The 26,883-nt window shown below is 41.8% G+C and overlaps 1 protein-coding gene across 1 annotated transcript in view; it reads right to left on the bottom strand.

Moving 5' to 3' along the window:
* The window catches only part of FHIP1A (FHF complex subunit HOOK interacting protein 1A), a 168,807-nt gene that overhangs the window by 71,961 nt on the left and 69,963 nt on the right, over positions 1–26,883 (bottom strand). Inside the window, exons 2-3 of the mRNA XM_040626358.1 lie at positions 12,165–12,396; positions 355–981 (exon numbers count right to left, since the gene is read on the bottom strand). Coding sequence (XP_040482292.1) covers positions 355–981; positions 12,165–12,269 — 732 coding nt within the window. The 5' untranslated portion in view covers positions 12,270–12,396. The remainder of the gene's footprint in view (positions 1–354; positions 982–12,164; positions 12,397–26,883) is intronic.

Below are 26,883 nucleotides of genomic sequence, written 5' to 3'. Positions count from 1 at the left end.
AGGGCGGGAAATTGACTTAAAAAGCAAGAAAAGAGAAAGTGCAGGTTTCACCGATCACTCAGGATACGCTCGCAGAAAAAAGCTAAAATCGTTCCTAACCCAACAGAAATGACACGAGAAATGGTAACACATTTAGTTTCCTCTGCTGGCTTATTTTGAGCTGACAATGCTCAGCCAAACAGCATCTCAACGTAAGATTCCTCTGCTCCCTTCACAAGATTTCCTCCCAACCTCTTTCCTTAGAAGGTGCCAAGGACAACTTGTTGAAAAGAAAGGAATAGAAAAAGTATTTACCAGTAGCGCACGAGAGGAAAAGAGGAGTGGGTGGAAAGCACACCAATAAGAGGGACTTACTGGACAAAAGTAGGTGTTCTCCACGATATGATGGGCCACCATGCTGTTCTCGGCAGAGAGAGACATGATGAAGAGCAAAGCATCCCGGGCCTGCTGACCTACTGTCCCCTCTCGGTGAATGAAGGGAATCAGAAGGGAGAAGATGAGGAAATTGGCGGCCCCTTGGTCCTCACTAGTGTGGAAGAAGAGTTCCAGAATAGATGGATCTTTGGCAAGGATGGAACAAAGCTGATTGAGCAGGACAACCAGCTTCCCCTCCACAGCGGGGGTGGTGGTTCCTGAACAAGAGCTCAGCAACATCATCAGGGGCTTCAGGATGGGCTTGTGGTGCAGCAGAGGCTGGTGTGACTGAGTCACCAACATCTCATACATCCTGAGCTGCTCGAGTTTAGTCTCGTCAGTAAACTCCCTCCGCAAGCTCCAAAGGAAGAGCTTCTCCATGATGTTCTCAGAGACCACAAATTCCAGAATTGGCCCCATCGCAGCATCCTTGGCTTGCTCTTCGATCAGCAAGAAGAGCATGTGTTCTACATAATTCTGTACAGCACTGGCCTCATCTGGAGGGATGGATCCGTATTTCGCCTGGGTGTTCTTCAAGGGGTCGTGCTTCTCTAAGATCTTCACAACCTGTAACCAATTCAAACATATCATCCATCTCATGTTTGCCATATTTACAAAAACACACCACCACTGATTGTGCCGTATCTTCATGGAAGAGGTAGGAGCCATGGCCCACAATAAGATAAATATGAAGGGTGCCTGGGTGGCTCAGTCAGTTAAGCATCTGACTTTGGCTCAGGTCATGATCTCAGGGTCCTGGGATCGAGTTCCATGCTGGGCCCCCTGCTCGGCAGGGAGTCTGCTTCTCCCTCTGCCTCTTCTGCCACTCCCCCTGCTCATGCTCTCTCTCTTTCAAATAAATAAGTAAAATCTTTTTAAAAAAGATAAATATGAACACTGTCTCTCTCTCTCACGAGAATAAAATGAAGCAGTGAAACTACAGAAAGCATGTGTTTGAAGATGTTCATTTATAATAGTTACAAATATGGGCAACCTAAATGTCAAAGAAGATCGTACGGTTAAAAAAATTAAGCTACATCCGTTCATAAGCCTGTTATTATGAAAACCACTGAGCAAACTGAAAACCTGTGGGTGATATAATAGATGAAAAGTAAGTTATTTATATATAGTTAGATCCATCATTATCAACTATGTCAAAAACATGTACATGAAGGAAGATCAAAAAGAAATATGGAAAAATAATCATTTTTGTGTTCAAAGGGATGACAAGCTCTCAATTTTTTTTCTAAACTGTCAAGAATATACATTTGCTTTTTAATTTTTAAATACATTAAATAAGTAAGACTGCCTGTGTTCTTCTATAAACAGAGTTGATTCGGAGGTTCCAACAGGGGGACACAGCTCTTCGCATGCCTTTGACAGAACAACATCCCCCGCTCCTCCCAAGAGGATGGCCACCCTCTTGCACCACGCATGCAAGGTTAGGATGGAGGAAAGGAAACCGACGAACGAGGGATACACACCTAGCAGAATCAACCCTAGCCTATGGCATATGCTGAAACTGGAAGAAAAAAAAAATGAAGGTTGTGAACTCTGCATTTTTTTAAACCAGAAAAAGTTCTGAGATGACCAATTACAAAGTAAATCCCTAACATAGCAAGTTTCTGTTGGAGGTGATAAAAAAGTTTTGGAAACAGTGGTGATGGCTGCACAACACTGTGAATGTAGTTAATGCCATTGAACTGTATAGTTAAGAACGGATAAGACGGCAATCTTTGTTAGATGGGTTTTACCACCAAAAGAAAAAAAATCAATTGAGGGTAAAATATAAATAAAGCCCCAATTAGGTCATGTGACAGCCCTGGTGTTCCTCCCCCTTACCACTGCTGGCTACTGAATGCTTCCTACCTCTCTCTGTCCATCAAGACTTACTTCTACCTCCGACCTAAAAATTAAAAGAATTTTTTTATCTCGACTCCCACATCACCGTATGACCTGGAATTTCTAGGATAATATCCATTCAATTTACTTCCTTTAAAATGTATACACATAATTTTTAGATGACCCAAAACCTTACCAATGACTCGATGTTTGTTCCTTTCTTCCTTCCTGACCTGCATGCTACAGGGATTACGTTTGTCTTTCGCAGTACCCTCCCGGCCCAGTTCTGTAACACGCTGTTACATGTCCTATATTTAGGTTATAGAATTTTTGCAAGTCACTGGGGAAGGCGGCAAAGGTACAGTGCTGTGTCAGCATGCATGAGCAATGAGAAAAATTTCTCTCTCTGCAAAAGGTCTACGATTTTCCCCTGGCAGAAACAAGGCAAAGGAGCCTTTACAGACCAGGCAAGTGTATCCTTACAGAAGGAATAGATTTCCACAGAATCTGTCATCTCTATCAACTTCCATTATAAAATTAATAATGCTGTCACAAAGGAAAAAATCACTCCAACACCCGAGTTGACATTTCCAATGAGAAAGGCCTTCAGTTAGCAGCTACCCGGGTGGGACATGGCTCAGTGACTGGTGGCCCCAGTGTATCCACTGGACATGCCCTCTCCTTTGCTGCATGCCAGACTCCAGAATTCACCCCTCCGCAGCTCCCCCCCCCAACCTGCCAGAAGTCCTCCAGAACTCCTCGGAGGCCTGATGACCTCACTGGCAGAAACGCAGGGGCCTGGCTGTCCTTTTCCTCTGCTCTGGCCTTGACACTTCTCAGGGCATGGGACCACAGTACTGCACTTGTCCAGAAGGGGCCTCCACCACAACACGCATGTTCTCCATCCCCAAAAGCTCTAACTTCAAGGCTCCACATTCTGAAGAATAAATTAGCCACACACTTTATCAGTTCCATAATTTCCAAGTCCACATATTGAGTTTACTTATGAGAGCCATCTATACAGGTAGGCCTCGGGGTAGAAATGTAACGATACTTCTCATGTGTGCTCAGACTGTCCAGACTGTCTAAAATTGAAACTGTGCTTTATACACTGTTAGTGGTGGGGCAAATTAGCTCAATCTTTCTGGAAAACAATTTGGCAATATGTAACCGAAGCTATAAAATTGTTCCTGCCCTTTGACTTGGTAATATCACTTTGGGGAAAATGCCCCAAGGAAACAATCCAAAAATAACTTGTTAAGAAAGTTTCATGCCGATGATATTTTCAGTAATGAAAAATTAAAATATCATTGACCCAGTCAACAATAAAAGAATCATAGTTAAAATGTTACATCACCATACAATAAAGCTATTAAAAATAAACACTAAGTGAATCAAATCACTACATGCAAATATATATATGAAATAATTTAAGTTAAAAACTAAATATACTGACAATTAGACACATGATCAGAAGTGAGTCTGAAAAGACATTAAATGTGTTTTTAAAGTTAATGAGTTTTTCTCCCCTGTAGATTGATCTAATTTCATAATATAAATAAAAATAAAAATAGACAAAGTAAGCTTGTACTAATATCTTTTAAAAGGGCCCAAAACACTGAGTTAAAAACAATTCATAATTGAAATCTCCTAATTCTCAGAAATTCCTAAGCAATATAAATTTATACATGTGTATATGTACTTAGACTACATGCATGCATGTTAAGTATTTCTTACATATCTAAATGTGTGTAAATAATATACGGCAGAACTGTTTACATGGGCACAAAGTACATGCATCTCATAGATTAATCATCATTTATATTATTTATTCCACTGTATTCCTTTGCAAAGAGATCTACTTTTTTTTTATGAAAAACCTTAAAAAAAGAGAACTGAGGTTTTTTTGGTTTTTTGTTTTTTTATTTTATTTACTTATTTGACAAAGAGAGAAAGCACAAGCAGGGGGAGGAGCAGAGGGAGGGAGAAGCAGGCTCCCCACTGAGCAAGAAGCCCAATGCAGGGCTCAATCCCAGGACTCCGGGATCATGACCTGAACCGAAGGCAGATGCTTAACTGACTGAGCCACCCAGGTGCGCGAGAACTGAGGTTTCTATACAGAATGCAAACAATGGAGCCACTTCAGAATTGAAGCATCTTTACAGCATAAGCGCCTCTACACTGCCTTCTGGGTTACTGGGCAGAGAAACGGGAGAGCAGACCTATAATAACCCATACAGATGTAAGGTTTGTTGGTCATCTGGAATGGAGCAGACTTATTAGGAGCCCTCACTCGTTTCCCGCCCTGGCTGGGTGGTTTCACTGCCTGGAAGAGGGTGTGTTGCACCAAGGCTTGTGAGTCACGGAATCCACAATGCTCAGCAAAGCGCTAATTATGCCTGTGCGGACACATGTCCTTTACCTCTCTCCTCAGGTGTCAGGACCCACCCAGGGCCACCTCCTTTTCCCTTCCCGGCACACACACCCACGACCTGCTTTTACGAGTGGGCTCTTGGGGCCCATAGCCAGGGCCTGGGTCCTAACCTGACGGGGAACGTCTAAGAAGCTTCTTGGCTAGAACACAACTGCACTGAAACACCAAAGAACGTCTGATGTCCCAAGTTTGCTGCCCAGATGGTGTCACAGTTCTCTCCATTTCTGTAGACAGATTCCTGATATGACTGGACTTTTCCTTATTCTGTCCTTTACTGCTGTCTTCTCACATCACTTCCACCAAGCGCCAAGATTCCTGTGTGCTGACCTCTGCCTGCCGCCTACGGTCACGTGTTGATCTACTCTGACCTTCAAGTCCTGATCCATGGTCCTGTGCTGCTCCCAGTGGCATCCCCAGGCCAAGCACACTCCCCTGAGTATCCTTATCTTCGGCTCTCAACCTTGCCCCAGGTCTCCCAGCCCTGGCTTCTGGGCTATATACTCTGTCTCGGAGGCTCAGTTCAGGGGAAAAAGCCCCACGAAGGGAGCGGGAGGGGCCCAAGGACAGAAGAGAGGGAAAGCAAGCAAAACATACTGTGTGAATATTTCCTTTACAAGCTCACTTCTTTAGGCTGACAATGCCATTTACTAAAGCAATCAGCCCCTGATAAAGCCCAAGCTCATGAAGTAAGCCAGCGAAGATGGGACACAGCATTGTCAATGTTTCACAGATCATAGCTCGGCATCTGTTGGCCCACAAACTTTAACGAATACAAGCTGGTAGATATACGTGTGAATCGTGAGCCCGGATCACATATAGATCCTCCCATAAATTATCACAATTCTAAAAAGAAACAAATACACAAAAAATCAATAGGGTGAATGATGGTACACAAATTATCATCTGACCAACAGAGCTAAGTTTTAACCTAACTTCAAAGTCATTTGACCGTAAATAGGAAGGGTATTACGGGGAAGTGAGATGAACAAATAGCATATTTCTTTCATTAAGGATATCAGCCACTCCTATCCTTACCTCTAACGATGGTCCCCATCAGTCAGTAATAATAGGCCTGAATTCCAAATATTCACAAATTTCTAAAGAGGAAGCTCAAATGCTTTCAGAATGAAAGAGCCACATAATCACTCCTTCAGCTAACAAATGACTATTCTTCACAGTAAACACAAGTGTTTATCTGTCGGCTTAGCGTGGACCCATCTTAATATTGTTTTATGTCTTACATACATGCATGTATTAAGAGGTGATTACTTATGCTACTTTGGTTAGAGCCTAGTTATTTCAAGAAAGTCACAAGAGCACAACCCATCCTTCGAAATCCTTTGGAATGTTAATTTAAAGTGGCAACGTGGAAAAAACCAAGTTACTAAGCAACATTTTCCATCACAGGGAAGATGGGCAGGCTTCTGCGATTTTAAGCCAAATTCCACTCAATGTACCAAATAACTACAACAAAAGTAAGTTTCCATCCAGTCCTTAATCATTACTTAACAGCCGTGTCTTTCAATCTGGCACATTGCTTGTATACCTACTGCCACGAGAGACATCTACTAAGTCATTTCTTTTTCTGTTAAGGTAACAGCCTAATAATATACATGTGCTTGTACAATTTGGTTCATGTCAGCTCCAGTCCCGAAGTCCTGAGGTGTGTCTAAGTCTGGGATAAAACGGGGTAAAGCAGGAGCTATACGTAACACCATACCTCCTTGGGACCAAAGATGGTCTAGCACTGCAACGAAGAAACATGGTAGGGGCATCAATCAATGAAATAACATAATAAACTAATTCTTCACTTAGGTATGTTTTTTTAAATTTACATATTAGGGAAAGGATTTAAGAGTAATGATCTATGTAATCATACTCCATTCCATGGCAAAAACAGACTTACCACTTAGCATACAGAGGGTGAGTTGCTGACATTTCCACAGGTTCAACACTTTAAAGTCCAACAGAAGCACAAGTCAATGCCTCGCCCCTCTAAAGAAACACAGCTTTTGTTCTGCTTTACTTTCTACTGTAACGTTCAGAGCTCCTTGAAAAGCTGAGCTATAAATTTTTTAAATATTAACAAACATCGCTTGACTAAGATATTAAGAAGATCAGATTCTCCAATACTTCCCCACTTTTCATCTCTCAAAGACTTTATTTAAAAGTTACTATTAAATATATTAAAAGTATTATATTAAAGCTGTCAGTTAATGTATGACAAGGCACAGACCAAAAGAATGAAGATGAACAGAACGAGAGAATCGGTTTCACAGGGAGCAGATTGAAATGCACATCTCAGCTCCATGTATCAGGGCTCTATATTTCTTTAATAGAATCAGGCTACTTGGAGCTCTACACAAGATACTGGACTTAAAACATATTATCTATTTTTCATTATTATGGGAAGACATTTGACTTAATTAATCTAATTGTTTTTCCTACCCCCAGCCCCACCAAGAAGAAAAAGGGTACTAGACCCACTAGCTTTACTTCATTCGCTGTCACCGTTACTCTATTTGAGCTCTGACATTTTCTTGGCTTAAAAATTATGTAACTACTTATTTTTGGAGGCTGAGGAGAAGCTTTGGGCTACTGACCAACCAGAAGTACACAGAAATGTGCATTTCCACTAGATTTTATTTTTTAAGATTTATTTATTTTTATTTGAAGGGTAGGGAAGGGCAGAGGGAAAGGGAGAGAATGACAAGCAGACTCCCCGCTGAGCCGCGGAGCTCAACGTGGGGCTTGATCCCAGGACCTGGAGATCATGACCTGAGCCAAAATCAATCAAGAGTCGGATGCTTAACTGATTGAGCCAGCCAGGTGCCCCCCAATTTATTTTATTTTTAACCCATCACCTCTAAGAACAGACACCATTGAGTATGTAACCAATACTGCTTCAGTTCTTAAAAGAAGAGGACAGAAGGAATAGAGCAAGATGCGTGAAGCTTCACAAAGTAAAGCTCTGCCACTGCAAAAAACTGGTGTGTGGGCAGGTTAATTCACATGGCAATATAGTTGAACAGTTTATTATCCAGTGGACCAATGCTTCTTACTTCTTGCTCTCTCTTCCATTCAGAAGCAGCAAAGAAACAAAGGCAAGAGATAAAAACGGCAGTCTACTAGACTATAAACTGTTCTTAGAGACTACGAGAAAAATTAAACAACCACTCACTCCACCAAGTCGCTCATCATTAAATGCAAGTCCAAAGATCTTACTAGAAAACTATAGAATGCTTTAATATTAGTGTATGTTCAAAGCTGTTTTCTAAGTCACCTAGCTCTTCTAAAATTGTATATTTCCCGTCTCTCGGTTCAACAATTTATTGAACATCTAGAATAGGCTTACGATATTCTTGGCACTGGAGAGATGTAGGTAAACTACAAATGGTCTCTGACCATGAGGAGTTTGAAACGAAGTTGGGAAGAAGCTACTGTACATGTAATTTTAATAAGACGCAGTTGTTCTAATAGTGAAAGGACACTCAGGATGCTGTCGGAGCACAGAGTGGGAACATAAAAGAGAGCACAGAAGGTTTCCTAGAAGAAATGATGTCCCAAATGAGTCCTTAAGAAGGAGAGGCATTTAACCAGGGCGAGGGATATTCCAGGCAGGAAGAGGAGGAAATGCCTAAGGCAGAGAAGCCAGAAATAGCCGGCCAGGCACTGCCTAGGAGTGGGGGTGGCTAGGAACTCCAAGCAATGTTGCATTTCTGGAGACTAAATCAGACGAGGAGTGAAATAAAGGCCCTATGTGCCATCGTGGCCTGTAGGTACCCCGATGCCACTGAAATGTCCAACTAAAAAAATGACACAGGCAGGCCTGGGGTTTAGATTCACTGCTCTGGCAACTTCACAGTGCGAGACAGCACCTCAGAAAGTAAGGGGAAGTACAGGCCAGAGTCCAGGCTATAGGATTCTGCAGGGTTGCTGTTAGGAACATAACTGTTCCTGAATGTCCACTAGAGAACCCTTCTGGGGATGTCATGAGATCACTGGACACAGGGAACAATCTGGAAACTCAAGTGCACGCCTAGGCCGTTGGAGATCTCTCTGCTGGCCAGCCTCCTGAATCAGACTGCCTTGGATGATGGCTGGTTGTCTAACAAGCTGTGCCTGGCAGACTGCAAGGTGTAGGTGGGCAAGCGGATATCCTCCTCCATCAAAGTTTGCTTTTTTAAGTCAAGGTCTGGAACAGAAGCTACTAGTAAACAGCGGAACAGAACCTGTCAAATATATGGTAATTATGCTGAATTTGTACTGAAGTATCCTAACAAACAGAAGAACTCCGGATACCACAGACTTCTGTTGACTTAATTTTCCCTAATTTAACATAGAAAAAAAGCATTGTGCTTGCCAGCTAATGGGACACGTGAGTAAATACAATGCTGTCACTCAGTTTTGAGTCGGCCACATTTCTTGCCAGCCTTACAGGTTTCCTTGGGTTGCCTCAGGGGAACCCAGGGGCTGTCGTCCCATGAGTCACAGGAGTTAATGTCAGACTTCAGTTTGTTTCCCAATCTTCTCAACTGTTCAGCATGTGCCCCCCAAGTCTGCACAACCCATGGCTAAGTGCTAATGTATGAACCTCCAAAACAGTGAGTATCATTTATTCCTATCAACTGAAGGTCCCAGGCCTTACCTCACATGTAGCCCTGCATCTCCGCTTTGCCCTGACTTCCTCACCTTTCTTTTTATACCACCAAAAAAGCCAGCACCGAGCATTCCTTCCCAATACCCCTTCTCTAAAATGTTCTTTTCCTTTATCATCAAACCTTCCTTTCCTATAGTCAAGCAAGCCAAATCTCACTTCCTCCATTTCCCAAGCCATTTTCATGCATAATAGTCCCTTCCTTTGACTTAATTCCTGTAATCATTATTGTTCATTTTCTAATAATGTATCTTGCCTTGTCATCCAAATTAACGCATACATTCCTTAAAAGCCCAGACCAAGGCTGACACATCCCTATGTCCCACCCATGCAGCCTACAGTGACGAATCCATAATTAGGGCTGGTAAACCTCCATTTAACTCTAACTGTATTGACATCCACATGCATTTCTTCAACCAGTATTTTTATTCACAAAGGTAACCGAAAGGCCCTCAAGAGCCTTTCCTGGAAGTAGACAGAGACTGCTCGCACTTTGCAGACTTACCTAAAAGGAAAAGTCAAGTCTAAAGAGATAAGCAAGTTAAAGAAATGGTTGAAACAGGAATAAGACCAAGAGTGTCCCCACTTTACAAAAGGAAGTGTCTGATAACTAAACACCATTCCCTCTGACAAAGTTATCCTTACCGTCAACTCAGTATTTTTCTGTACTCAACAAAGGGTGCCATGCTCCAGATCACCCAAAATGTTTGATAAGGCTGAAGTCATTCATATCGGATATGGAAATGGGTAATAGGATTCTGGGACCAATGCTTACTCCTTCCCCAGTGGGAAAGAGTATTTACACACTCCTGAAGTACGACTCTCTACCAACTGTTTTGGAGTAAGCTTGCCCGGGATGGAATCTGACAGGGCAAATGACCCATCCGCACAAAATCAAGAGGCTGACGATACACCCTGTCTTTGAAGAGTGGTGCAGAATACTGAATGGATCACATCACAGATTCTCCACCAGGAACGCTTACAACGAAAAGTATTTCTACACAAATAAACAAAATGGTCCCAGAGCCAAGAATACATATTAGAATGATGGACTTTTTAGCCAAATTGAATGACTGAGGCTGAAAGTATTCTCAGTCTAAAACGTCTGACTGCACACTCCTACCAGTTAAAAAAACATGAGCACAAATAATTATTAGATACATTAACAAATGTGCACATACTAATATGTGACTGTATTATGTACTTTATAAACACAAGATAGAAATTTTCAAAAGATAAAGATAAAAATAGGCCTTCTAAAATATTCTTCCCACACCCAATGGACTAATGGGCACATCCCTTAAGGTTCACAACCCCACTTTGGAGCCAGCACGTTAAAATACTTATAAAAGTGCAAAGTCAAAGATAATTACTCTAATTATCTGGAAAACTCCTGAATTACCTTCCTCCCTTTGCTAAAGCAGATGTGCCCTTAAAATCCGAGCAAACCCATTAAGATTCTAATAGCCAAAAGTCAGAGAATGGGAAATGCATACAAAGTCTTGGAAGCTCTATACTAGTGACAAGAAGCTACAAAGTGTAAATGACCCAGAAGCAGAATTGATTTTGGTTTTGATCTAAACTGTGTCCCCCATAATTGCTGTGATTTGCAGGCTCAGTGCTTTAACCCCTCTGCTGTTTCCGGCCACAGGAAGGAACTGGGTAGTCATTAAAAAACTGTCACATAAATAGCCACTTACCAGCTCACCTAGGGAGTGTAATGTTGGACAAGTAGTAAAGAAGGCCAATTTTATTTATTTTACTACTTGTAAACTCCCTGAGGAAAGTGGTGAGCTGATAAATTTTCTGAACATTCAACCCGTAATTATCTATACAAGCAGATCAGAGTTACAGAGAAGTCAAACTGAACAATCAAAAAAAACTTTTATAATCAGCTTTGTAATGAATTCAGATACTGCCAGGCATCTTCTTTCCTTAAATTACACAGGGACCACCAGCCCGAAAAATGGTGGAGCACAGAGGTCAAATACACAAGTCGAGGGACCAACGTCTACTGTGTACTTGCTTAAAAACTATCTGGGGCGCCTGGGTGGTACAGCGGTTAAGCGTCTGCCTTCGGCTTAGGGCGTGATCCCGGCGTTCTGGGATCGAGCCCCACATCAGGCTCCTCTGCTGGGAGCCTGCTTCTTCCTCTCCCACTCCCCCTGCTTGTGTTCCCTCTCTCGCTGGCTGTCTCTCTGTCAAATAAATAAATAACATCTTTAAAAAAAAAAAAAGAAAGAAAAAAGAAAGAAACTCACTATCTATATAACCTCAAGAGAGTTACTCCACATCTCTAATCCTCCATTCCCTCATCTGTAAAATGAGGAAGCTTACCCTAATGGCCTTACCGGCTTGTGGAGAAGAGTAAATGACATAAGGCTTTTGAAGTACTCAGCACAGCACTTCATAAATATTTAATAAATGTGTATTTTAGTGCTGTTAGAGTATAAGGACTACATGGAAATCAGCAGGGGGGAGGGAAAGAGAGAGTCTAATCCTGGTCAAGTCTATTGCAATGTGATGTCAAAGTCCCTTTCAAGCCAACAGCTGTTCTTCCAAAAATATCTGAGGAACATACATGTTCCCTAATTGCTTTTACGGACACCATGGCTTTCAACCAGATACATATTCTAGGAAAGCAAAAAAAAGAAAGAAAAGAAAGAAAGTTGCTTTTCTTCCTACCTGCAAGGATCTCGCTCCCCATGTTTGTAGAAGCCTAGTCACCCGTCACAGAGGTAGGAAACCCTTGGTTCAATGGCATAGAGAACTCCAGAGCTACCTAGACCAGCAGAGAAAGTGCAACTCATACATTACCTGCGCCCAGTGGTTTTTAAACACAATCATGCATGTTTCTGGGTCAACTCCCTGCAGGCTCACAGCCTGCTGGAGTTTGTTTTCCGTCGTAACCGATGACATCATAAACCTTCGTAAATCAGTGCTTCTAAGTCATATTTCATTATCGGGAAAATTTGGCAAGCAATCACTAACTTTCAAGTATCACGTAAGAAACGTAACTTCTTCACATTTCACTGTCATCTTCTGAAACCTGTAATGACAATAACAAAAATGCATCTCATTACATTCATATATTAAATAGGACACTGGCCATTAAATTTAAATCAAAGCATAGACATCCTCAAAGTCCAACACAGAATAAAAATATCTACAAAACAGACATTTCTAGCCAATCTACAGGTCCCCCTATTTACTCTTACCTTGCTACTAAAAATATAAACTAATGATGCCACCAAAGCTACACACATAAATTAAACAATTATTAGGTTTCCTTTCTTCACTACCATCAACCACAACCCCCTAGATACTAAGTCTCATCATTCATATCTAGTTTCTATAACTGAGCAAGAAACTATGATACCAATGTCCGTGGAATTTAAAAACACCCAGAAACAGGAAAGCCATTATTTAACAGGGACAGAAATAAATGCCCTGATGTAACTTGGGGTACTTATAAAACAGCACCCAGACTCCTGGGTCCAATGCGATTGAATTTTTTTTAATCAATGGCTGTCATAATGGAATTGAGAGCATTCTCAGTCATTTCATAGCTACAAACCAAGTTAAGGTTTCTGGCTTTTCTGAAAAATAATAGAATTCCAAGTAACCTTGACAAATCAGAGATAGAAATGACCCAGCAAACACAAGATAGTACTTACTCGGTGTGAGTACAAGGTAGCACACTTACAAATGAAAACTGAATTATGCGGATAAAATATGAAGGAAGTCCCACTACCGCAGAGCCAGGAGGGAGAAAAAATATATTGAGGTCATAGAGTGTACAGTGACTCTGATCCAGCTGCGTGGGGCTAACTTGCGAGAGAAGCAGAAAAATAGGGCCAATATCTCCGCAGTTTGATCGACCCACAAGAAGGACTGGGTCCAGTTCAAAACACTATTTTTTCAGCATACAGACTGGAGAGAGTTCGGGGTAGAGGGATTACACGACAATTATTAGTGCACTGGAAAACAAAATCCATGATAAAATTTCCAGACTTGTAGTGTCCCCAAAAAACGGCAATTTTTCAACAGAGTAATATGAAGGGTATTAGGAGGAGACACTGGTCAACTGTTCCTCCTACCTACAAACAATAAAATGTGAGAAAGGGGGCTTAAGGTGAGCATTCAGGTTAGACTTACAGGTCAAGTTCTTTGCGTGGAGTGAAATTAAACACTAGAAAATCGTGAAGGAACATTCTGTTGGAGGTGGGAGGCTAACCATTCAACATTCATATCTTGAAAAAAAAATGGGAGGACATAAGAACAGAAAACTGGCTAGAACTGATCATTCTGAGGAAAGGAAACATTTTTTAGGAGAATGGAAGAGGACTAAAGTATGTAGGAAGAGGAAGGCCTGTTTGAAGAAGGCTCACACAAATTACATACCTGAGGGAAAGAGCTTGTGTATATCTTCTGACTATATTTTATAATTCAAATTGGTGAATTTCCCGACATGTAATTCCTAATAATCCAAATTTATTGTTTTCAGTAAGACATTGTCCACTGCCAACAATGGCTCTTTGCCACTGAGAGGCATGTTTTACTCGGCCCATCTGGTATTTTAGAATCCAGGACTGGCCTCCCCACACACACAGGGTATGTGTTCCCCATCTCTGAGGCCCCAGCCAGTAGATCCTACAGCCAGCCCCTTCGCCTCACTTTTGGTTACCAGGCTGGTCCTCAGAGGTAACATTTCAGCATGCAGCCCTGTTTTAAGTGATAAGAAATAAAACAAGTTCTAATTCAACTCCCTCATTGTCTTAAACATAGTATTTCTGTGAAAACGTCTTTTATTCAGATGATGTAACGATAATAATGAGGAAAATCAGACTGTTTTGGTTTATCCCAGAGGTTCAAAAAGTCCAAGACTCCTTGAGACTCCTTCCAGCTCCAGGATTCTCAGATTCGTCCTCAAACGTATGAGGGGAACATTCAACATGCCAATTGCTTCTAAATCAAAATTAGAAACATGCTCTCTAAGGTCTGTTAAGTTCGTTCTCAAAGGAACTTCGCATGCCATCTTTGCAGATAGCGAGACTGTATTACAGACAAGATAAATATCTTAGCTAAAATCATAAACTACATGTTAGTTTGGGTGGAAATGGACGTCTCTTGATTCCCAGTCCAGGGTTCTTTCTAGAAATTTTTATTCTCCTTTCTCCTGGCTATAATCCCTGGCCCTATTCCCTTAAGGAAGCTGTATCTTCTCTGAGAAAAGTGCATCTCACTCGGATGATGCTTATCCAATCATACTTTTGAAGCAGATGCCTGAAGAATCTAAACACAGGCAAGTCAAGCGAGCCACATTTAAGAAGGAAACACTATGCCAGAAGATTCTATAAATGAAAATACTTCCGAATACACCCAGAGACAAAAGAGCTGGATATTTCCACTCTCTTTCTCTCTTATTCCCATGTTAGAGTATTAAAGCACTAGCATGTCCCCAGGGCAATACAAAACTATAAGAAAGAGATGGCTCCATATTTATGAGAGACAGAGAAGGGCGCCTTTCCTTGAGCTCTGAGGTTTCTGCATTTGCCTGTTGTCAGGCTTTACTTTCTTCCTTTTTGCATTTTTCCGTTCCAATCTTTTTATTTAACTCTCAGAGCACAGCTAAAGTCCCAAGTGAAGAGCAGAGCAGGACAAAATTTAGCAAAAAGCCAGAAGCAGGTAAAAGAGGCTGCAGTTACTAGAATGTGTGCTTGTGTCGTGCATATGGCATTGCTAGACGTTTCCCCCATTCTTGCCCTCTGCTCTCTTTAGCCTATCATCCCGGGCGCTGGGACTGCTCCGAAGAACACTCTCGCAACATATTCAGCCTGTTCTTCCAGAAAATACCCACATGCACACCCACTCAGATTTCATGCCTGAGAAAAAGCTCTGCAAACCATTCAGAGTGATTTTGTTCTTTCTTCAAATGAACTACTAACCCCGAACAATACCCAAAGGACTCTGTCCAACAGTGGTTGCATGTGGTTTTGTGATGTGGTGGTTGAGTTTTTTGGACATGGGCTGGGAGAAGCTATCAAAACACACGTATAGACCAGCACACATTCTATACTGCAAAGACAGAACTGACTATTGAGTAGTCAAATTTATGTATTTCATTAATAATATATACAAAAATATTTTTCATCAGTAAGGAAAGAAAAATGTTATTAAATCATTGTTGGAGATGGAGATAACTGACATAAGAATTATATGTATTCTTATTTGCCTTTTTTTAGAAAGCACATATCTTTTAACTATGAAAAAAAGCACATGCATATGCTTCCATATCACAGTTATAAAATATACTATATAATCATAAAAGCTTAGATTCTAGTCATCTAGATTATACCTCTTTCTACCATAAAAATTCCTTCAACCTCATTTCCAAATAGACATCTTTATCTAATTTCATCCGCCTTTGAAAACTATAATACTTAGGAAAGCTATAAATGTGTAAAAATCACATTTTTCCCCTAAACTACAAATGACTATATTATAATATACCCCTCTTTCACTATCGTACTGAAATTACAGCGTAAACATTTTGGCATTTAACGATATATGATCTCATACTATCCTTCTTTTATCTATTTAAATATAATATCCTCTAATAATGGATTATAAAAATTCTTTAAGGAAAAGAAATGATGGTCACCTTAAGGGGAAACAGAGCCAAGAGAACATTTTTATTAAGGAAAAAGTGATCATATTTGCAGGCCCAATGGAAAGGAACCGATGAACATAGAGAATTTGAGGGAAAAAAAAAAGATATATATATCTTTTTTTTTTTTAAGGATTTTGTAGAGCAACAGGAGCAGAGGAAAGGCAAGGTCAACAACACAGCAAGGAGAGGTCTAGAGATGAAAAGAGAAGCCATGTGGAGTCTTTCCACAGACAGATGCCAAATCAGAAGCAATCTCTTAAACTTGATGAACAGACATGGCAGGCTTCCTTCCCTCCTCGTATTTCTCTGGTTGGTTTGTCAAAATGGTTGGAGAGATTAGGTGGATTTAAAGTGGAGAACCAAGGGTAAGGGCTGAGAGTTTTTAGTTCAGTTGTCCAAGTGTGAAAGTCAGAAAACGTCAAGTCGCCTCTTGGGGGACCTGGGCTGTGAACGGGGACACGACCCCAGGACTCTACCCAGCTGTGAGACCTTGAGTGGAAAACAGCGATCTTGGTTTGGAACCTCACTTAGGGGAGTTAGGATACATGATTATTTCCCAGGTCTCCCCCAGCTCAAAAGTCATTATTTTCTGTACTTTATTCCAACTGTTACACTAATTGGGGAGGGGTAAGAAGATAAGCTTTGAAGAAGAAGAATGGCCATTATACAAAAATCTTTGTAAGAATTCTAGTTATAAATGGATTCAATCTGTATTCTTTTTTAACAATTAAAGCTTATTTCACTTAAAGACCCCAAAGCAGGAGTTTTCAGCTGCAGCTTTCCGTCACCGACACGCCTATGTGAGGTTTGGCTGTTCGCAGTCCTTACTCCAGCATCATCTTCTTGGAACAACCGGAACAGGCAAGCCAGGCGGGAAGGAGTTAAGATGGCGGAAGAGTAGGGGACCCCTTTTTCAGCCGGTCCCCTGAGTCGAGCTGGATAGGTACCAGACCAGCCTGAACATCCACGGAACCAGCGTGAGACACAGGAAGATACATCTGGATCTCTACAAATGAACATCTCCAGCGTTGAGTATTGAGGCACGAAGCGGGGAGCCGTGTAACCGCGCACAGATATCAGAAGATAAATGGAAGGGGGAGGGAGCCGCTGCATTCGGGCGCCGGGAAGCGGTAGCCACCTGCACAGGGGAGCGGGCGGACTTGCGGACCAGCACCCTCGAGAGAGCAGACTGAGACTATGAGCCGGGGAACGCACACAACCAGACTGAAAACTGGAGCTCCGGTGTGTTCACTGGACCAGACTGAGACCGGGAGCTCGGGGAGCACGGGGGTGGCTGGCGGCTGGCGGTGTTAGAAACACAAAGGACAGAGACGTGCCGGCCCTGGAAGTGAGGGCTGGGACTCCTGGTGTGGGGCGCACATCCCGGGACGCTGCAGGGTTGAGCAGCACCAACAGACACAGAGTTAAAGTGGCCAGAACATCAGTGGAGAACGGGCCGCAATCCCTCTGTTCTGAGACAGAGGCTGAGATTCAGACACTGCTGCTCTGACTCTCAGACGAGGCACAGCAAACCGCCAGGGAAAGCCGCCAGAGAACAAAAGCCTGGAAATACCGGCTCAGAGAGTGCCCATCCCCAACCCCCTCGCAGGGGACATGGAGACTCTACCCAAACAGGGTTGCCTGAATATCGGCGCGGCTGGCCCCTTCCCCAGAACACAGAAGGCAAGCTGAAAAATCAAGAAGCCCACATCCCTAAGATCCCTATAAAACAAGGGGCACGGCCGAGGACCCAGTCAATAATTTGGGCTCTGGACAACCCCGCAACCTCTCCTCATCAGAATGACGAGAAGTAGAAATCACCCCCAGCAAATAAAAGACATTGAGTCTGTGGCCTCTGCCACAGAACTAATAGATATGGATATAACCAAATTATCAGAAATGGAATTCAGAGTAACAATGGTCAAGATGATGTGTAGACTTGAAAAAAGAATTAATGAAAATGTTAATGAGAATATAGAATCTCCAAGGGCGGAAATGAGAGCGAATCTGGCAGAAATTAAAAATGCTATGAGCCAAATGCAGTCAAAACTAGAGGCTCTGACGGCCAGGGTGAATGAGAGAGAAGAACGTATCAGCAAATTGGAGGATGGGTTAGTAGAAGAAAAAGCTAAAATAGAATCTGGACTCAAAAAAATCCACGCTCAGGAATGTAGGTTACGGGAGATTACTGACTCAATGAAACGTTCCAATGTCACAATCATCGGCATCCCCGAGGCGGTGGAGAAAAACAGAGGTCTAGAAGAGATATTTGAACAAATTGTAGCTGAAAATTTCCCTAATCTAGCAAGGGAAACAAACATACGTGTGCAAGAGGCAGAGAGGACCCCTCCCAAGCTCAACCATGACAAACCTACGCCACGTCACATCATAATGCAATTCGCAAATATTAGATCCAAGGATACAGTATTGAAAGCGGCCAGGGCAAAGAAATTCTCACGTACCAAGGCAAAGGTATCAGAATTACGTCAGACCGGTCTACACAGACCTGGAATGACAGCAACAGAGGGACAGGCCTAATCCACGCACAAGGAAGCAGCTGACCAAGATTAGAGCAGAAATCAATGAATTAGAAACCAGGAGTACAGTAGAGCAGATCGACAGAACTAGAAGCTGGTTCTTTGAGAGAATCAATAAAATTGACAGACCACTGCCAAGACTTATCCAAAAGAAAAGAGAAAGGACCCAAATTAATAAAATTATGAATGAAAAAGGAGAGGTCACAACCAACACCAATGAAATTGGAAGGATTATTAGAAACTTTTATCAACAGCTATATGCCAATAAATTAAGCAATCTGGAAGAGATGGAGGGCTTCCTGGAAACCTATAAACTACCAAGACTGAAACAGGAAGAAATTGATTTTTTAAACAGGCCAATTAATTATGAAGAGATTGAAACAGTGATAAAAAACCTTTCAAAAAACAAAACTCCAGGCCCGGACGGTTTTCCTGGGGAATTCTACCAAACATTCAAAGAAGAAATAATACCTATTCTCCTAAAGCTATTTCAAAAAATAGAAACAGAAGGAAAGCCACCAAACTCATTCTATGAGGCCAATATTACCTTGATCCCCAAACCAGGCAAAGAACCCATCAAAAAGGAGAATTACAGACTGATATCTCTAATGAATATGGACGCCAAAATCCTCAACAAGATCCTGGCTAATAGAATCCAACAGTACATTAAAAGGATTATCCATCATGCCCAAGTGGGATTCATCCCTGGGATGCAACATTCGCAAATCGATCAGCATGATACGTCATATCAACAATAAAAGACTCAGGAACCATATGATCCTCTCAATTGATGCAGAAAAAGCATTTGACAAAATACAGCATCCTTTCCTGATTAAAACCCTTCAGAGTGTAGGGATAGAGGGTACATTCCTCAATCTCATAAAAACCATCTATGAAAAGCCTACAGCAAATATCATTCTCAATGGGGAAAAGCTGCAACAGCAATCAGACGACAAAAAGGGATCAAAGGTATTCAAATCGGCAAAGAAGAAGTCAAAATGTCTCTCTTCGCAGATGACATGATACTCTATATGGAAAACCCAAAAGAAGCCACTCCCAAACTATTAGAAGTTATAGAGCAATTCAGTAACGTGGCGGGATACAAAATCAATGCTCAGAAATCAGTTGCATTTCTATACACGAATAACGAGACCGAAGAAAGAGAAATTAGGGAATCCATCCCATTTACAATAGCACCAAAAACCATACGTTACCTTGGAATTAACTTAACCAGAGACGTAAAGGACCTATATTCTAGAAACTATAAATCACTCTTGAAAGACATTGAGGAAGACACAAAAAGATGGAAAAATATTCCATGCTCATGGATCAGAAGAATTAACATAGTTAAAATGTCCATGCTACCCAGAGCAATCTACACTTTCAATGCTATCCCGATCAAAATACCGAGAACGTTTTTCAAAGAACTGGAACAAATAGTCCTTAAATTTGTATGGAAACAGAAAAGGCCCCGAATCTCCAAGGAACTGTTGAAAAGGAAAAACAAAGCTGGGGGCATCACAATGCCGGATTTCGAGCTGTACTACAAAGCTGTGATCACAAAGACAGCATGGTACTGGCACAAAAACAGACACATGCACCAATGGAACAGAATAGAGAACCCAGAAATGGACCCTTGGCTCTTTGGGCAACTAATCTTTGATAAAGCAGGAAAAAACTTCCTGTGGAAAAAAGATGGCCTCTTTAATAAACGGTGCTGGAAAAATTAGACAGCTACATGCAACAGAATGAAACTTGACCACTCTCTCACACCATACATAAAGATAAACTCCAAATGGACAAAAGACCTTGATGTGAGACAGGAATCCATCAAAATCCTAGAGGAGAACATAGGCAGTAACCTCTATGACATCGGCCAAAGCAACCTTTTTCATGACACATCCCCAAAGGCAAGAGAAACAAAAGATAAAATGAACTTATGGGACTTCATCAAGATAAAAAGCTTCTGCACAGCCAAGGAAACAGTCAAAAAAACTAAGAGGCAGCCCACGGAATGGGAGAAGATATTTACAAATGACACTACAGATAAAATAAACTCCAAATGGATGAAAGACCTCGATGTGAGACAGGAATCCATCAAAATTCTAGAGGAGAACATAGGCAGCAACCTCTACGACATCGGCCAAAGCAACCTTTTTCATGACACATCCCCAAAGGCAAGAGAAACAAAAGATAAAATGAATTTATGGGACTTCATCAAGATTAAAAGTTTCTGCACAGCCAAGGAAACAGTCAGAAAAACTAAGAGGCAGCCCACGGAATGGGAGAATATATTTGCAAATGACACTACAGATAAAGGACTGGTATCCAAGATCTACAAAGAACTTCTCAAACTCAATACACGAGAAACAAATAAACAAATCAAAAAATGGGCAGAAGATATGAACAGACACTTTTCCAATGAAGACATACAAATGGCTAACAGACACATGAAAAAATGTTCAAAATCATTAGCCATCAGGGAAATTCAAATCAAAACCACACTGAGATACCACCTTACGCCAGTTAGAATGGCAAAAATAGACAAGGCAAGAAACAACAATTGTTGGAGAGGATGTGGAGAAAGGGGATCCCTCCTACATTGTTGGTGGGAATGCAAGTTGGTACAGCCACTCTGGAAAACAGTGTGGAGGTCCCTTAAAAAGTTAAAAATTGAGCTACCCTATGACCCAGCCATTGCACTACTGGGTGTTTACCCCAAAGAGACAGACGTAGTGAAGAGAAGGGCCATATGCACCCCAATGTTCATAGCAGCAATGTCCAGCTAAATCGTGGAAGGAGCCGAGATGCCCTTCAACAGATGACTGGATTAAGAAGTTGTGGTCCATATATACAATGGAATATTACTCAGCTATCAGAAAGAACAAGTTCTCAACATTTGCAGCAACATGGACGGCAGTGGAGGAGATAATGCTAAGTGAAATAAGTCAAGCAGAGAAAGACAATTATCATATGATTTCTCTTATCTATGGAACATAAAAACTAGGAAGATAGGGGAAGAAAGGGATAACGAAAGGGGGGGTAATCAGAAGGGGGAATGAAGCATGAGAGACTATGGACTCTGAGAAACAAACTGAGGGCTTCAGAGGGGAGGGGGGTGGGGGAATGGGATAGACTGGTGATGGGTAGTAAGGAGGGCAAGTATTGCATGGTGCACTGGGTGTTATACGCAACTAATGAATCATCGAGCCTTACATCAGAAACCAGGGATGTACTGTATGGTGACTAACATAATAAAAAAAAACATTAAAATAAAAAAAATAAAAATAAAAATAAAGAGCCCAAAGCACAGGAATCAACCAACTCGAATATAATTTGTTTGTTTGTTTGTTTCCTGAGCACTTGCCAGTCGAAGAACTCATTGTTTTAGAACGCACTTTGGAATGCCCTGAATTGGCCGCTACTAAATGCATAAAATGTCTATTACTGTAAATGTGCTTATCATGTAAAATTCCATCTAGGGGTGAAGACTCTTCACATATTGGGAACACCTGAAGAGAGAGAAAACTTGTGCCCTCAATTATAAGTAATAGCAGTGGGGAGAGAGGGGTTCAGTGTGGGTCAAACTACCTCAGACAACCTCTACTTAGAGCCTAATAAAATCCTATTAAACCTAAATCCTCCCTGTGCTGTAATCCTCTGGCCCAGTTTCCTTTTCTCTCTCGCTATCATATCACATAGCAATGCTGGACTGTGAAAAATAAAGCAAGCATCCAATAGCCCCTGGCTCTCCCGGACCTTGTCCTGAGGCTCCCTCAACTTGCCATAGTTTTGGACTCTGGCTCATTCCTCGATGACTGTCTATCATCCAGCAAAGCAGAATCTTCTTTTGTTCCGGCAGGTTGTAGGGACATCAGTTAACACACAGAGGGTGCACAAAGAAAATTCTCTCCATACATACATTCCAAATAGTCTCAGGCTCTGATCAATGCATACTTCAAAACAGTAATGAGACTGCAGAAGACTGTCAATAATTTCTTGAAATAATTCCACCATGTTTTACATTTTAATTTCACAAGAACGGGCTGCCAACTAGGTCATACCCAAGTGCCATGCAACGGACTGCTAAGCAGAAAAAATGGAGAAGAAAAATTAAAGATAATATTCATATTCATACCTGAAATTTGTTTGGGGACTTAATTTTTTAAGGCTATTTGGGAAACTAAACGACTACCGGCAAGGATTTGGGATGCAAAAATTACAGCTCTTAAAAATTATAGCAAATGTTTAGACATCAGCTCACTGGTGACTGAACAGAGAAGTTTCTCGTACAAATGGAGTGGTTTGTTGAAACATGAAAACTGGACCATTAATCACTACAATCTTGGTAGTATGCACCCCCTTTCATACCACTATTTTATTGAAAGCTATCAAGGGACAACTCAGTCAAGATGTCTGCCACGAAGCCCTAAAATTTAACTAAGGAAAATGCAGTCACAAGATGATCCGACAACTTCCACGGGGTAATATTCTAAAGTAGAGATTTGGGATAAGGGCTCCAAATCTAAGAACCTTCTCATACTAATGAACTTCTTCTCAAGAAATGTTCCGGGGGGGAGGGGTGTAAGTTCTTGACCAACATGTCTTGGTCATTTCCTATGGAAAAGTAGGTACTTTGGAAAGTTGTGCTGTTTAGTCTGTACTTGTCTTTAGAGCTGTAGCAATCAAAATCAGTTCCCTCCCAGTAGGTTTTCAAATGCTTTCGGTGAAAATGTTCAGATATGCAACCTGTAGTATAACCAAGGTGAGGTGATGATTGCCTTTTGAAATAACAAGATGAAAAGCCTCCTTTGCAAAACGTCCTGCAACCATCCGTGCATGGCATAAGACACGCTAAATGCAATGAGTGAAGTACCAATAACATCCCCTATATACCCATGAATCTCATAAATTCCCTATACATCCTTTCTCTGGAGAGAGGTGGCTATAGTCTTCAGCCAATTCTAAAAAGAGTCAATGAATTGCCCCCCTTCAAAGAAGTTTAAAAGACACTTTAAAGATGCATTCATGGTAGGGGCGCCTGGGTGGCTCAGTCATTAAGCGTCTGCCTTAGGCTCAGGGCATGATCCTGGCATCCTGGGATCGAGCCCCTCATTGGGCTCCTCCACTGGGAGGATGCATTCATGGTAAAACCATGCAGAGTCCCAAAACAGAGGCGAACAGCCAGTTCCAATACTGAAGGTATGACTCGAGAGTTGTGGGACTTTTGTGACTTGAATTGTAATGAAAAGTTCTGTCTCAGCACCGTGGGTGTTGTTCCAGCCCATGAGTAACCAGGCTCTTGAATAATAATCAGCTAGGCCTTGGTGCCCCACCAACTTCATGGCTGGCTAGGCACTTCCACTCCTACCCGAGCCACTGCAAGGTGAGGCGTCAGAGGTACGAACTGATTAACGTTGATTATGTTAGCAAAGGCTCAGAACCAACAACCTGCTCGGCTCCTAGAACATGATCCTATGCTGATGAGGGCAAAGCACTGTTCTTCGCCAGTCTATGCACTGGGTCACAGAGGTGGGTGCCTTCTGTGTCCCATACATATGACAGAAATGGAGTAAAGCACGGGTGCTTGAGCTAATCGAGACTGGGATCTTGACTTCAAGTCAGTGGAATAATTGTAGCACTTACGTGATTGATAACCTAAGACTATAAAGTTCTAATTTCACTTTGTTTTTATGAGCAGAAAAATAATGTAAGACTTCCTTACACGTAAATATAATAATCCCTCTAACAAATGGTACCACTGTTGTATGAAGATTTAAAAGACTGCATCATCTCATCCATGAGTAGGTAAAGGATTCTGGAAGTACATAATAAAAACCTATTGGCTTAAAGTAGTTCATGCTCACACATTTATTATTGCCACAATCAGTTTATCATCAAGATAAGATGTCGTACCGATAAAAACGAAAAGCAAGATCTTCTAGAAGCCCTGAAAAACTTCAGGGAGAAGAACTTTTTAACTTGAAATCTCTCCCCCTTCAGCAACTGCTACTCGGGCCTCAGGAATATACAATCACGGTCCAGATTTACACACAGCAAGAGGTGACTTATGAGAAGTAAAAATGGGCGTACCTCCTACCCCTCAGGCAAGAGCATAAACTGGGCTTCTACCTACGGAGAACTATTCGGCAACAGTCTTCAAAATTAAATTGGGTCAGGAAAACCACTTCTATGCATTTATCCTAGGAAGACACGCTCGCCTTGCAAAATGGCAGACCGACGAACAGTAAGAGTTGACACGCATTGAGCATTTCTCTGTGCCAGGAGTATTTGAAATACACTATACTAATAAACCTTCTCAACGATCCTGTGAATTCTACTCCCTTCTTTCACAGATAAGGAAACTGAATCACAGAAAGGTAATCAAGGTCTAATCAAGGTCATACAGATATCCTGGGATCTGACCCAGACACATCCTTTTAACCACTAACACCTCTCTACAGGGATGTCCTCTGGAGCACTGTTTAGACAGTAAACAGGTGGAAAGAGCCTCAATACCCACCAGCAATTTCCTGGTTATGTAAGGCAGGCACTTCTATATAATGGAATCCTGGGTCACAATGTTTTTTAAAAAAAGAAGGCAGCTCTGAATGTACTCATATCAAAAGGCTATTGGGATATGGCCAGAACATCAAGTACAGTATGCCACTATTTGTATAAGAAAAAAAAGGAACGTGTTACTCTATATGCTTATGAATGCACAGACCGTCTGTGAAGGTCCCAAGAAGGTATGTAAGGTGGCTGCCTCAGGGAAGGGGCATGGGGTGGCAGGGGACAGGGGAGGCAGGAAGACTTCTTTTCACTGTGTACCTTTCTTTGCTTTTTGAATTTGGTACCATGTTCGTGTACTACTTAGCAAAAACATTTTTTTAATTTAAAATACAAGCCAATGAGCATCCCAAACCAAAGAACAGTACCCAAGTCTGGCTTAGTATAGCAATTACAGTGCTCTAGAAGTCTCTTCTTCGTCTCAGCAGGAAAGGAAAGGTACCCTGCAGGAGTCATAGCCTGATGGGTATGAGTAGGGATTAAAGAGTATCCGAACATAATATGCTATTTGGATCAGTTATAAGGACCACAAAATGTTCAAAAACATTCAAAAGAAAACACACAAGGGGAAAACAACTACCTCTATAGTTATGAGGTGTTAACTTCCAACGGAATAAATATGGATGAAAATGACACGTTAAGAAAGCATAAAGAATTCAGAAGAGTGACATTCTTGAGGACCACTTTTCTAATGTTTACTTTAATATTATTGTGCAATAATACTTCTTGGGTTAAATTTCTGTAGTTCACCTTTCCTTATGGGGCTCAGAGCACAGGAAATATGAAAGGTAACGCTCTGCCACAATTTCTGTCAGTCTAGATCACTGCTTCTCCAAATGTGGTTGGAGGAATCCTGGGCTCTCCACGGTTCTCAGTAATTTTTTAAGGACCTCTTTTTAAGAAAAAACAAAAGCAGTCCAAGTCAATATAGCTCACCAGGGCGATCTCTCCTATTTGGAGAAGCTTCCAGCACCGCAGCTTACAGAAGTTGTGCTTGAACGATTTCACCACTGTGCACTAAAACATTTTAAATCATCTGCCTTTTTTTTTTTTACAGGATTTTTTTCTACATGTACAAACCCCAATCTTTCAAACTAATATGTGCCATGAAAACCAAAGACCATGATGCACCTACAAAGAAATTTCTTAAACTTTCTCTTTGAAACATATTGCACTCATGAGCCGCAGATCTCACTACTCCCAAGCCTCTGTTTTGCTACACGCACCGTCCTGTGGAAGTCTGAGACAGAACTCACCGCTGAACAGAGCCACGCTTGACCTCAGCGCGAGGTGCGTTCTGCGTCTGTCTCTCCCCGAGCACAGAGAGGCGCACACGTGCGCGCGCACGCACTCAAGTCTAGCTCCGCACACAGATGTAAATACTAATCATTAGCTGCGCCTCTTCAGAGACACTCCAGTAGAAAAGCCATATGTAATTTGCAATTAACAAAGGGTAATGGAGGCTCTAATTTCTGCTCAGGGGGTCCAGAATTTAGGCTTGCTGTGATGCCTTTGCAAGAAATAAAAGTCAAGGCTGAAGCGACTCACACGAAACAGTTCCTCCGCGGCAGCAAGGATGGCTTATTGACTGGACGGCTGCCAGCCCCCTGAGCAGACCTGCAGAGAGGCTGTCCTCACGGGGAGGAAGGCATTAATTTATCTATAAGCCTCCAGAAGCAACTGGGAAGATCGCAACTCTCCCACATTCTGCTTCAGTTCATCTACATGTGCCTCTAGAGTGACTGGCAAAGACTGG

The sequence above is a fragment of the Ursus maritimus genome, unplaced genomic scaffold (assembly GCF_017311325.1).
Source record: "Ursus maritimus isolate PB19 unplaced genomic scaffold, ASM1731132v1 scaffold_11, whole genome shotgun sequence".
NCBI lineage: Eukaryota > Metazoa > Chordata > Mammalia > Carnivora > Ursidae > Ursus > Ursus maritimus.
Note: the sequence above shows the minus strand (reverse complement) of the source record. Positions and strands in the feature narration are given on the sequence as shown.